Source organism: Meriones unguiculatus, chromosome 20, assembly GCF_030254825.1.
Source record: "Meriones unguiculatus strain TT.TT164.6M chromosome 20, Bangor_MerUng_6.1, whole genome shotgun sequence".
Lineage (NCBI taxonomy): Eukaryota > Metazoa > Chordata > Mammalia > Rodentia > Muridae > Meriones > Meriones unguiculatus.
Genome location: NC_083367.1, coordinates 49,592,852 through 49,607,145, shown reverse-complemented (window position 1 = coordinate 49,607,145; position 14,294 = coordinate 49,592,852). Strand labels below are relative to the sequence as shown.

Here is a 14,294-nt window from a genome sequence, read left to right as displayed (position 1 = left end):
TAATGTTTATTACTATTATTGTTATTATTATTATTAAAACAGAAATTTACTATGTAGACCTAACTGGCCTGCTTCTTCCTGCCAAGTCCTGGGATTAAATGCCTTGCCAGGCTACATGTTAGAGATCTTAAATGCCCAAATTCTAACCCCAATTTAAATGGTTTTTATTGTTTAGAAATTTGTGCATTTTACTTTTAACCATATGTTTATTGCATTTTTATTATAAATTATTTTTTTATTAAGATAACATTAATGTCAGTCAGATTTATCTTCTTTTGTGCTTCATATTTTTACTGGCATCTATATTTGTAATATTATAACATTAAAGAAATACATTGCTGCTAGCCTTTTCTCTGTCCATGTTTGTTTTTTGTACATATTCAATGTAATAGGTCATTTTAAATGACAGACTTTTATGTTCCAAGACATTGGATTGTTCAGTCAGTTACTCTGCAAATGCAGCAAATTCTTGTAACTGCTGAGCCATCTCCTGCTCCTGCTCTCACTTTCATATAACTCAGAACTTATTTTCTTTGTGTGGATCAGTGGATCAGTTTAACCTTTTTTTAAAAAAAAGTATTTTATGTATATCAGTATTTTGTTTGCATCTATATCTGTGCATTTTTGGTGTCCAAAGAGGCCAGAGCAGGTGTCTGATCCTTTGGAATTGGAGTTAGAGTTGTATGCCACCATGTAGGTTCTGAGAATTGAATCCTAGTCTTTTGGATGAGGAAACAGTGCTATCTCTCTAGGGTATGACTTTACCTTTTTAAGAGGTTGTAAAGCCAAACACAGTATTACGGGCCTCTAAGTTTCAGCTATTGTGGAGGCTTTGTCAAGAAGATTGCTAGAGCCCAAAAATTCAAGGTGAGCCATGACAACATAGGACCCTGCTTCCCTAAACCCACAACAACCAACACCCTAAAAGTTCCAGATATGAATAACTGTTCCTTAGATCCTTTAGCATACATACCTTTATTCCGACTTCAGAATCTTTTTTGAGCTGCTTGATATACAGTGACTTTAACAAGTGCCTCTACTTTTATAATTCATTTTACCAAAGATGCTGAATGTCACCATCACTCCAGAAAGATCTTTCAAGTTCCTCTTGAAGTTAACCCAACAACCTCTATTACAACTTTCTCCCCCAATTCATCTATGTTTTCCTTCCTTCATTTCTTTCTTCCTTTTGTTTGTTTTTAAATTCTTTTTTTTTTTGTTCTGAGACAGAGTCTCTCTATATTGTCTTGGTTATTCTAGGATTCACTGTGTAGATGAGGCTGGCTGATATACAGATTCACAGAGATCTACTTACCTCTGCTTTTGGGATTAGACATGGACTGCCATGCCTGTCTTGCTTTTACCTCCTTTTTTTTTTCTGCTTCATTTTTTTTAAAGTTTATCTCAATTTTATTATTGTATTACAAGAATTTTTTTTATTTATACTGTATTCTGCCTGCAGGGCAGCAGAGGGCACCATGTCTCATTATAGATGGTTGTGAGCCACCATATGGTTGCTGGGAATTGAACTCAGGACCTTTGGAAGAACAGTCAGTGTTCTTAACCTCTGAGCCATCTCTCCAGCCCCATCTTTTATTTTTTAAATTGCCTTATGAAGATCATACGTGAGTAATGTATTTACATGATTTCTCCCTCTATGTTTCACATTTAAGTTCTTTTTTTTCAATTATGATTGTGTATTTTTTTAACTTTTATTAGTTACACTTTATTCGCTTTGTATCCCCCATAATACCTCCTTTTTTTAAACCCTTAGTTTCCCCCTTTTTAGAACTTGAAATAAATGAGGCAATATAGTCCCTAATTTTTTATTTTTATTTTATTTTATTTTTTAATGAAGCGTCTTTTACTGGCGAAGCCAATACCTTCTTCCGACTTCTTTGGGCACATGGAACACATACATACATGCAATGAAACAAACCGTTCATACATATGAAATAAATAAATCTAAAGAAAAGACTTTTGTTTCAGTATACATTCTTAATATCATTTTGAAAAAAATGGCTATACATATGTAGGTTTACTTCTTTGATATCTTCTGTTCCATTTTTGGTTTCATGCCTGTTCCTGTCAGTTTTGATGATTGCAATTTTTTGTTATATTTTGACGTCAGGTAGTATAATGTCTTCTTTTCTGATGTTTTCGATGAGATTGGTTTGGCTACTTGGAGTGTTTTGTAGTTCTATATAAAGTTTAAAACCTGTCTCATAAGAGTTGTACATGCTAAAGACAAACAAGTCCTAATATCAAGGAAGGGAAGGGGGTACAAAGCTCTAGATTGCTCGTTAGTATAGTTTTGTTCGAGCTTTGTTTATATCTACTTTAAATTGGCATATAGCAACACTTGTTTTCGTTTTAACTTTATATTTTGCAACTTTGCTTAACTCATTTAGTGGCTCTTGAAATTTGTTTTTCATAGAATCTTTGAAATTTGCTATATGTAAGATCATGTCATGTCAAAGTGGTAATTTGACTTTTCCTTCCCAATTTAAGTGTATGTTCTTTATTTCTTTCTCATACTTGATTGCTCTGGCTAGGACTCTCAGTAGTAATGAATAAAAGTGATGAAAATAGATATCCTTGTCTTGTTCTGTACCTCAACAAGGACCTTTCAGCTTTCTTCAGCTTAGTATGATGACAAAGGTTATCTTATTAAAAATGGCCTGGAGAGATGGCTCAGAGGTTAAGAGCACTGGCTGCCCTTCCAGAGGTCAGGAGTTGAATTCCCAGCAACCACATGGTGGCTCACAACTATCTATAATGAGATCTGGGGTCTTTTTCTGGCATGCAGGTGTACATGCAGACAGAACATTGTACAAATAATAAATAAATCTTTTAAAAATAGCTTTTATTGTGTTTTAGTATCATGCTTCTATCATATTGAATTTAGTCAGTTGCTTTTTCTGTATTTTATTGAGATATTTGGATTTTTCTTCTGTTCCGTTGATATGGTTCACTGTGTTTATTGATTTGGCTATATTAAGCCCTTGCATACTTGTTGAATCTTGCTTTATTGTGGTAAGTGATCATTTTAATGTGTTTTTCAATTTGTTTTGCTAGAATTTTGTTGCAGATTTTTACATCTGTGTTCATTAAGCTACATTGGCTAGTAGCTTCCTTCTTGTTTGATTTGGGTATCAGGGCCTCACTTTATAGAGTATGTTAAGACAAAATAGTATCCGTTCTTTTTTTTTTTTAAGTGTTGGTAGAGTTTAGTTTTGGAACCAAAGAACCATTGTACAAAAATAAATATTCATTATACTCAGTGGCAGTAAAATTCTTGTGTGGGGGCCCATAAGAAAAAGTGCTATTGATGGAGACATAGTAAAAACCAGATAGATGGAGCTATTGAGATGGTTCAGTGGTTAAGAGTGCTGGCTTCTCTTCCAGAGGTCCTGAGTTCAGTCCCCAGCAACCACTTAGTGGCTCATAACCATCTATCTATAAGGGGATCTGATGCCCTCTTCTGGCATGCAGGTGCACGGACAGAGCACTCATTAAAACAAACAAACAAATGAAGTAAAAAAAAAAAAGTATTGGTTCATAATATGCATCCATAAACTGTAAACAGTATATAAAGTTACTTTTTGGGAAGCCAGAGCCAGAGGGATAGTTCTCTAAGTGATGTCCTTCTATTTGGGGGAATGTGTGCATATATACATCTTTTTTGTTTTTCCCCAAGAAAAAATTGCATGTGCTTCTAACAAGAGCCACTGGTTCTTAGTTCTGACATTCATCAAATCAAACTCTGTGGCTCTTGAAGTTTTTACCTTAACTAGCAGCATCTTTTGTTGTTGTTGTTGACCCCCTTTTTCTTTGTTCCCATCAGCCTGTTTTGTCCTTTCTGTCTCAAGCACATATTGTGCTCATTAGAAGCATAAATTGGAAGTCCAAGTTTCATAATTCTCAGAATATCCTAAACATTGAAGTAGGGTTGGTGAAATGTGGGTAAACGTGTATTGTAGAAAATGAAAATGGCTAATAATGTTATTATTAAAAGGCTTTGTCTATCTATCTATTTATTACAATTTATTCACTTTGTATTGCCGCTGCAGCCTCCTCCTTCGTCTCCTCCTTAGTCCCACTCACCCTCCCTCCTCTTTTTCCTCCTATACCCTTTCCCTAGTACCCTGATTGGGAAGGACCTCTTCCAATTCTATCTGACCCTAGCCAATCAGGTCTCATCTGGACTGCCTGGATCCTCTTCCTCTGTGGCCTGGCAAGGCTGTACCCCCCAGGGGGTTAGGGGAATTGGGAGGGGGTGGACAGAAAGGGGTCTGAGGAGGGAGGCTAGGCCGCCTCATGCATGGTCCTTGGTTGGAGTATTGGTTTCAGCAGGGTCCCCCAGGCCCAGGTTTTTAAAAAGCCTATAATTATTATGGCCATATTATCTAACCCACTATCATAATCGCTAAAACACCTGATAGATTTTAGATAAACCTTATTTTACCTGGGGCAGGGCAGGTATCTCCCAGTCCCATCTCCTATGCCAGTTGTTCCCATCATTTCTGTCTGGGCTACTTGCCGTCTATAATCCATAAGCATGCTTGCAGATGCTTTTCATCTGGGCTGCTTTCCTCCATCCACGCCGACCAACCCATGGCCGCTCTGCCTCTTTCTTTCTCCTGCTCTCTTCTCTCCTCCTGTGATCCCTCTGTCCTCAGAGCCTGCAAATCTTAGCTCCGCCTCTCATTTCTGTCCTGCCCAGCTTCAGCATTTTTTATTAACCAACCAACTTTAAGTAGAACAAGGTTTACACAAGGACAGGTTACAAGCAGATGTGCTCATGAGAAACAACAAGCAGACCTTGGGGAGCAAAATAATTAACACTCAAATGCAAAGTACCAGACCATGCTGTTACAAACATGCTTGCCACCTAGCCTAGCAACCCACCTCTATGCCCAAGACCCACGTGGTGAAAGGAGAGAACCAATTCCTGCAAGTAAGTTGTCCTTGGACAGCCTCATGAGAACTGTGTCATGCATGTGCTGTAATTTAAAAATTAAAAAATTGGACCAAAGAGAAGCAGGAGAAAAAGGAACTTTGGTTGAAAGAAGAGGAATGCAAATTAAAGGTGCTAGATAGGCTAACAGCAAATGACAGTTGATGTGTCCTGGATAAGCATGACAGTTTTCTTACAGGCAGGTTAGCACTTTGTTTTAAATTATCTTCATTCCTTTGTCTACTCACTCAGTAGTTGTGATGTGATTCTCTCTTATGTAGAGTATTTTTTTGTTTTGTCCAAAGAAATGGTGTAGATGAAAATGTAAGTACAAACACCAAAACTCTTGTTTTATATAACTCTTATGTGTAGATTTAAAATTGTTATGCTGAGTTTTTAAGGGTTTATTTATTTTTCTTTTATGTGTATGGGTCTTTTGCCTGCATGCATGTAAGTGTACCTACCATGTACATGCCATGTTGGCAAGGCCAAAAAGAAGTGTTGGATTCCCACTAGGACTGGAGTGACAGAGTTATGACCTGCTCAGTAAGTACTGGGAACTGAATCTAGGTATTCTGCAAGAGCAGTAAGCATTGGTGACCTACAGCTGAAGAAGGCAATAGTATAGCCTTCTGAAACAAGAGACTAACAAGCTTAGTTATTCACAAACAGCATTCAGGTGGATTGTGGAGGAAACACAATGCTGAAATAGTTATGAAGAAATTGTTTCACTTACTCTGATAGAAGATATTGGGACCTGAATAGGGAAGTGGCAATCCAGTAAAATGGATGTGGCAAGTGGAAGAGAGGTTATATGAAATAAGTATGCTATTCAACATGGGAATGGATATCTAAAACAATGGAACCATTCAATTAGTAGGTCAGGAGTAGAGGATGATTTTGGGATAAAACAGTATAGTTCTCCCTTTCAACAAATCTTTTCCTATCTATATTTGAACTATTCTGATTTTTAAACAAAATATTTGCTGAGTTCTTCTTAATTTTAAAGAATTTTTTATAATGTTTGTGATTTTTATAACTGTTTAAAAATTGCATAGCACATGTGTATGAGTGGGATGTGTAGGTACGCCAAATGGTGTTCAGAGGACAGCTTGTGGTCCCTCCTCTTTTACTACCTGGTGAGATCTGGGGATTCTGAGGCGTGAGTGTAAACTAAGAGCTATGCCTGTCTTGATGGAGGGGAGGAAAGGGAAACTACAGTAGAAAAAAGATATTTCACACACACACACAACGGTAAACTCAGGTAACCAAGACTCAGAAATATAGTTTTCACAATCTCTCTTCCTCCCTCCTTCACTTCCCCTACCCTCACAGATTGAACCTAGTGATGTTTACCTTTGAAGGATTTCAGTAGTGGAGAGGATCATCAGACTCTTACCCGAGATACAGCAACTTCCTCTCTCCTAGTTCTCATTCAGCTGCTCTAACTCTTCCCCAGCTTCAGGACAGTATAAAGGGAAGCCAAGACTAACAAAAAGAGGCTCTATTTATGCAACTATCCAGAGGTCCTTGCTTTTGCTGTACTTAGGATTTGGTTGAATGTGGTTGTTTGGCACTCACCTACAACCCCTGTAATCAATCATCCACGATTCCATAAGCTAGCCCAATAAACTCATTGGTTTACTTACAAGATAAAAGAATTGTTCAAATAGCTTTAACAGAGATGATGTGCTTTAGTCATGGCTCTTTCCCTCACTACATTCCATTGGACAGCAGAAAAGATTTGTCAAATTACAGACTTCAGCCTGTACCAGAAACAGGTTTTTTTTTCTTTTCTTAGTGAATAGTCTCCTTTTGCATTACATTTTGAAGTAATGCCATTATTATTTGAGTTAAATATAATTAGAGTACTCTCCCTTTTTATGTTGAATATACATTCTAAGATTCTCATTGGATGCGGGAAAAGGACTAAGGGAAGCATTCTGTACCAAACCCTCTCTATACTAGGTTGTTTGTTTTTCTTGTTCTTTTTTTTAGCTAGTTTACAAATTCAGTGTTCTTTTCATCTTCACCAAGCACTCTGCTTTGTGACCCTATCTTTTACAGTGTGAGATGGAACAATGAATTCCTTTTTCCTTTCCACACTTCCCTGGATAGATTTGTTTCACTGTTGATCTCTGCAGCCTTGGCATATGAGCATTTATCTTCCCTTATTAAATCATTACCTTTCACCTTTTCACTTTAAGAACTCCCTTTATAGCTCATTCTAACATAACTGCATTGTTAACATTACTACTATTTTTCTTTGGGGCCATTTTTACATTATATTAGGGTAGCTTGAACAGAGTCTGTGTAATACCTAGGGCAGATCTGATAACCATGGTGGCTAGTAACTAATGATCAGGTAGTATGTAGGTACACAGGATACTGAAGGGATGATTCATCCTCGTTGGTGGGATAGAGTGGGGTGCCAGAAGCTTCATTTTGCTACTCAAATTGATTTACATCTTAAGCTTATAAACTATATCTAAATGTTTTCATTTAATATTTTCTAACTTGTGTTTCCTTAGGTAATATAAACAATGGAAAGCAAACTAGGGGTAAGGAGTTGCTGTATCTAGGAGCCAGTTTACTGTTACTTATGAAGTCAAATCTTACAAGTAAAATAGGGTCATGTAGTTTATTGTTCAGGAGGTTCAAAGTCTAAGCTCAGGTTTTGAGGCACTGTGTCTGCCTTCGTCAAAGGTCCAGTGGGTAGATAGCGTCATGGTGGGAATGTGCATGAGAGCAAGCGTTTGCCTTACAAAACAGGAAGACTGCAGGCCACAATCTCTTTAGAAAACACAAGTCCTGTTGACCTATGGACCCCTAGTAGGCCCAACCCCCCTCCCCAAAGTTGCTCACTATTTCCCATCTTTGGGTCTGTGAATTCTTTGGGGGAAAAGTTTGGAGACAAAGCACATCTAAGATGTAGCAGATGGTTTTAGGACTGTGGACTTGAAGTAGAGATTTTCTGGACTCTGATCAACTAAGTCAGGGCATTGCTGGACATAGCAGTATTATTATCCTAGTAATAGTTGGGAGGGGAGAACATTTCTGAAACTAATATGATAAGGCGGCTGTTCCAAGGAGATAGAGCATTTTACCCGTTCATTGGAGCACACACCCTGCTCTCAGTCTCTTTTCAAGTCTGCTGTACTGAGAAATAAAACTTCCTGAGTTTTTATGCATCAGCAGAAATGATAATAATGTTTCTTTCTTTCAACACACAAGTTCAGAAAAGTCCTTACAAACTGTATAATATTTCACATAGACTAGAAAAGTCCTTACAGACTGCATGATATTCCACATTAGATCAGAAAAGTCCTTACAAATTACACAGTCTTTCAAGTTGGAACTTCAGAATATACAAAAAGGAATTCAGACAGGTAAATAAAAAGTAATAATTTAATTATTTTAGTATATTTTGTTTGAATCAGCATATTCATATTGATAAAAAATTAATATTAGAAGAGTGAAAGTATTTGAAATTCAAGTTACGATTTTATAATTTAAAAAAATTTAAATAATATGTTATAAAAGTCAATTGTTTTAATATGAAATGCTAATATAATAAGGTATCATGTAGAACTTTCTGCTTTGTGCCTCATCTCCATAAAAATAATTGTGTCTTTAAAAATTGTATACCTGACCCAATGCCAAATAATTATCACTGAAAATAGGCATGCAAACAGCATTATACAGACAGGGCAGATTATTTTGTATCTTATATATGGATGTAATAACAATGAATGAAGAAAGGGGCCATGAATTTGAAAGAGAGCGAGGAGTGGTATTTGAGATGGTTTGGAGGGAGGAAAAGGAAGGGGGAAATGTAATTATATTCTAATCAAAAAATAAAAGAAAATGTGTTAGTGGCATTCTAGTAGGCACATTCTTTTTTTTTTAGACTCAACTATATCACATGTTTATCTTCATACATCAATATATAGTGCTAAATATCTTTTTTAAGAAAAGTAAGTTATTTATTACACTATAAAGAAAGCAGTGGGTAGAACAGTAACAGAAGAATCACCTGCCCTAAGATAATAAAAATCTTAGTAATGTTAATCTTGATATGATATTATATAGCTGTAGCACAATTTGTTAATCAATAGATTAAAATGTTATTAAGGCAGATATAATTTTTTTTTTACCAGACAGTGATGTGGTTGCCTAAAAGAATGGATATGTGAGTTTATGTATAGTAGTATCTTGATTTTAAAATGTTATTACATTTATTTACCTATTGTATGTTTATATGTGAATATGGGTGCATATGTGGAGGTCAGAGGAACAACTTGGAGTCAGTTCTCTCCTTTTATCACGTATGCTGGGAATTGAACTCAGGTTGTTAGGGGGCAGCAAGTGCTTTCCCCTCTGAACCATCTCTCTGACTATAGGAAAACTTTTGTGGTAGAATTGACAAATAGTGTGTACATTTAAATTTTTCTGTCACTAAATTGCTTTTACAAAGCGGTATAGACTTTCAATTGTCAGCATTGTAAGTTTTATCAAACTTCAGTAAAATAAAACAAAAACTATACTTTTGTAATGGATAATAGAATTTCTTACTTTGATAATCTTGATCACTCTCTCTTTCCCCCTACTCTTTACAGAGCAAACTGTTCATGGAAGGATTTAGAAGCTTGAAAGAAGGAGAGCCAGTAGAATTCACATTTAAAAAGTCCCCCAAAGGCCTTGAGTCAATACGGGTAACAGGCCCAGGTGGGAGCCCCTGCTTAGGAAGTGAAAGAAGACCTAAAGGGAAGACCCTGCAGAAAAGAAGACCAAAGGGAGATAGGTAATTGTACTTGATTTATGAGTGTATTGTATTTGGAAAATATTTTTTAATTCTCTTATCCTTTTGTGAATGGATTTCATAGAGCCTAGCCAAAAGAAAATGTCATCAGTATATAGCTGAGTAGACGGTATCAAGAAGAAAGTCTTATCTTGCAGTTTGGTATGTCTTCAGAGTATTGAGCTCCAGCCAGAGTGAAGTGTGGGATAGTGCTTGACTACCATTCCCCAGACTGTTGAAAGACCAGAGGGGGAGCTCACATCCTCACAGAGGAAATGCCTCTTTTCTCCACCTGCTGTTTTCAATGAGAATTTTAAAATGACAGCTTACACATTGAAAATCCAGACATTAAAAACTGAAGCTAGGGGGAAAGTCACTTAAAATCCCAACTGCAGGCAGAAGTCATAAAAAATATACTGTTTTGAAATTTATGAGTTTTTTAAAAAAAACAATTCTTGCATGTCATTCATTAATACCTGCATACATTCCCACTTTATGAATCCTCCAAAACTTACGAGCAATGCTGTCAGGTCTGGTGAATTTGTTTTCTGTGCTTTAAAATCAGAACCACTGTATCAATTTTTATATGTACATTTTTGAAATACCTAATTATATCCTTGAATAAATATTTACTACTGAAAATCTGGACCAAAAATTATGTATTGAAAGTTTTGATATCTGGTTCTAAACTGCAGTCCAAAATAATTAGAGCAAAAAATACAACTAACAAAAGCAAGATAGCTTACTGAGTCTTATTTTGTCTTTTCTAATTATATAGCTATGGACCTTAGTGTTTTATTTTGTTTTGTTTTGTTTTGTTTGTAACATTTGACTGCTGGGAATGTGAACTTTAAATATAGAAAAAAAAAATGGAAAGTTACCAGAAAGCTTTAGTTTAAAGAGCAACATAATCTTTTAATCTAATTTAGTTCTTTATACTAGCTAGCTTTCTGTTGCTATGACAAAATACTTGAGAAAATTAACTTAAAAAGAGGAGAATGCTGTTTGCTCACTTCATGACTGTTGGAAAGGAGAGAGAGTTGGCAGAGCCCTGAAGATGATCTGTTTTTACCTAGACCCCACCTCCTTAAGTTTCCAGTTACCCACTGAGCTAAACCTAGCGGTGGGTTAACCCATTGATGTTAGTAAAGTAAATCACTCCCCAAGGCTCTCCTTAAGAATACTGCTGCATTGGGGCAAGCCTCTAGCATGAGCTTTTCAGAAACTTTTAGATCCAAATTATAACATTCCTTAAAGTACTTCCTGGCAGCTGTTACTTTAGTGTAATTTGAAAAAGCAAGAATGGCAGGTCAGCGCTCAGTAAGGGGTCAGTGTACCAGAGAGAGGTGGTGGTGGTTTGGATTGGGGTGCTAGACATAGAAGTGGTGAGCGAAATTCCTGTATGTTTTGAAGGTGGAGACGGCAGGATTTACTGATGGATCAGATGTGGACTGTGAGAGAAGAAGAGTCCAGGATGATTCCAAGGTTTGTTTGGCCTGGGCAACAAGAAAGATGGAGGGACGAGTTCCCAGGATGGGAAAAACTGCAGGAATAATACATAAACACATTGGCTTGGGGCATGATGAGTCTGCGAGAGGGTTACAAATTAGGTGGATAGGTACTTAATACGGAGTTCTAGGGCTGCAAATGAAATTTCAGCAAAAGTTAGTACAATGATATTTATGCCCATAATGCAAGAAAAAAGAGGAATGATCCCTGGGTCATTCTTGTCACTGGGAAGGAGCAGTGAAAGAGAATGGAAAAGTACAGGGAACCGAGGATCATCTAGAATGAGTTTTGTTTTAGAAGACTGGGAAAGAAAAATCAAGGAGTTGCATATCAGGGCTGTTCAGAGATACTGACCGCTGAGCCTGAAACCACTTAGCAACACAGAAGTCATTAATATACATAGCAAGAACAGCTCTGAAGCCTGGTGGGATTGAAACCTTTGGGTCTTGTTCAACAGAGGATGAAAGGAGAGGAAATAGAAGTAGCAAATACAGCATTTCTAAATTTTAAGAATTTACAGAATATGTATGTGTTGATGGGGAATGGTTTAATAGAAAAGAAAGATTCAGCATGCAGCAGAGAGGAGAATGGTGGCTGCACTGATTTCTTTGAGTGGGTGTAAAGATAAAATTTAAAGCGTAGCTCTGAGATTTGACTCTGACCATGGACTATTTACTCTTAGCCTACAGACAGGTAAGTAGACATGAAGATGGAATTAGATGACCTACTGCACCATTTTATATCGCTTGCTTGGTGTAGACAGACTTACCCAGAAAGAAGGTATACACATTGTAGGGGAAAAAAAAAAAAGAAAGAAAGAATTCAAGGCTGTGCAAGGTTAGTAGACATGAATTTCAAGTAAAGTCAGCCTGTCGCTGTGTTTTCTCTCACCAGTATAGACTTTACGGCTACTGCTCTAATTGCTCGCATTTATTGATTGTCTTACTCTGATTAACACTGACACAGTTGATGTTTAATGATTTCCACACCTTTGTTGTGTTCAAGATGCCATAATCTTTGTCACCAGAATTAGCAACTTTAGCTTTCCATGTGTCACTTTTTAGAAAAACAGTCCAAACCTGGTGGCACACTACATATAATACCAGCATTTGGGAAGCACTGGAAGTTTGAGGCCAGCCTGATCTATATAGCAAGTTCTATGTCGGGCATGCCACATAGTGAGACTATGTCAATCAAAACAACAACAAGTATTAGGAGAACCCCCAACAAACTATTCAGATAAGCATGGAGAACCCCGAGTGGAGAGAGTGAGAACAACATCTGACAGTGTGGTGCAGAGCTAGGACCCGGATGAGGAAGATGGCTGAGAACTAAAAAGCTCGACAGTCAGAGCTTAGGCCCCTGGAGCCACAAGAAAGCTGTGTGTGCATGGTGGCCTGCCTGTAAACCTAGTGCTCAAGAAATGCACAGACAGTGAGTCCTTGGAAGAAGCAGGCTGGCTAGATTCAGAATCAGTGGGCTATGGATCATTGGAGAGACCCTGCCTCAAATAAAATGGGAGAGCATAACCAAAAGACTCTTTTCAACCTCATGCTTCCACATGGAGTAATACATGTGTGTCTGTGACCCTACACACCTGTGAATATACATATGTGTACCTACCATACACATAGAAAAGAAAAGGTAAAAAAAAAAAATAATCATGGGTTTTTGTCAACTAATGGCTATGATGATTACCAAGGCAGTGATTTGTTCCTTGAGTGCTTTGATCACTATTTATTTTGTCAATGAATATTAACTATTTGTAATTTCTGAAACAAAGTAATGAGTATAAGGCTTTTTAATCAGATTTCATGTTTATTCCAAAACATGCAAGACAGCCAAAAAAGTCTTATAAAATGTTCTGAATTTTATAATGCTTTCATGTTTATTCTCCCCCTTTTCTTAACTTTATTTTATTGTGTTACTATGTTTTAAATTATGTGCTTTGAGGTTAATTTGTTATGTTGTCAATAATAACATTTTATTGTTATTATTTCCTTACATTTAATTTTACTTTTTACCCTGAATATTTTCATAACACTAGGAAGAAGAAAACATGGTGTACTTAGCATCCTTCTATATTGATGTTATGTTTTATAATAAGATATATTTGATGTTATATATTTTATATCTTAAAATATATTACAGATTCTGTAGTACTTTCCCACTTATCAAGCTAAGTATAATACTTTTCTTATTAAGGTGGTAATAGTTAACATTAATATTTCCTCTGCTAGGTCTGAGATATATAGCTATGCAATGGTAGGGTGCTTGCTTACCATGTTCAAGGCCCTGGGTTTGATTATAAGCACTGGAAAATAAATATTCCTCATTTGTCTAAAACTTGTGTTTTATGGAAACCAGACACCAGATAGAAAGCATGTATTTGGGAACAGGAGATATATCTCAGTTGGTAGTGTGCTTGTTTGGAAAGCATGAAATCCTGGGTTCCATCCCCAACAAAAAAGAGCTTAGTGATGTATACTATAATTCTAGCACTTGGGATACTGAGTCTGATGATCAGTATCATCTTCGTATGTATACCAAATTTGAGGCTAGTCTAGGATATGAGACCCTGTCTCAAAACTAAGCAATGACTATTGAGATGGCTGAGCAAATTAAGGCACTTAGCTGCTGAATCTGATCACCAGGAGTCTTCACTGAGACCCACATGCTGGAAGGAGAGAACCAAATCCTACAATTTGCTCTCATACATTTATTTACACTTGCTCCATGGCCTGCGTGCACACATGAGCCTACACATATCTACACACTCACACATGAAATAACTAAACAAATGCAATTTTACTCCCTCTCCAGACACACATGAAGCATGCCTTTTAGTTTGTTTTTATGCCTTAGGTAGCATGCTGTTTAGAACAGTACCTCCCTGCACAGTTCATTCTTTCAGAAATAGTCCATGACAGTAACTTGAACAGACTAGGCCATTTGTCTTGAAGTGGATACCAAATACTACATCCAAGAAGGAGATTCATTGCTATGTCTCTAAACTTGCTTCTC

General features: G+C 36.8%; 1 protein-coding gene across 1 annotated transcript in view; it reads left to right on the top strand.

Moving 5' to 3' along the window:
* Positions 1-14,294, top strand: part of Lin28b (lin-28 homolog B) — a 96,816-nt gene that overhangs the window by 41,890 nt on the left and 40,632 nt on the right. The window contains exons 5-6 of the mRNA XM_060373321.1: positions 9,580-9,764; positions 11,175-11,246. Of these exons, the coding sequence (XP_060229304.1) occupies positions 9,580-9,764; positions 11,175-11,246 (257 nt within the window). The remainder of the gene's footprint in view (positions 1-9,579; positions 9,765-11,174; positions 11,247-14,294) is intronic.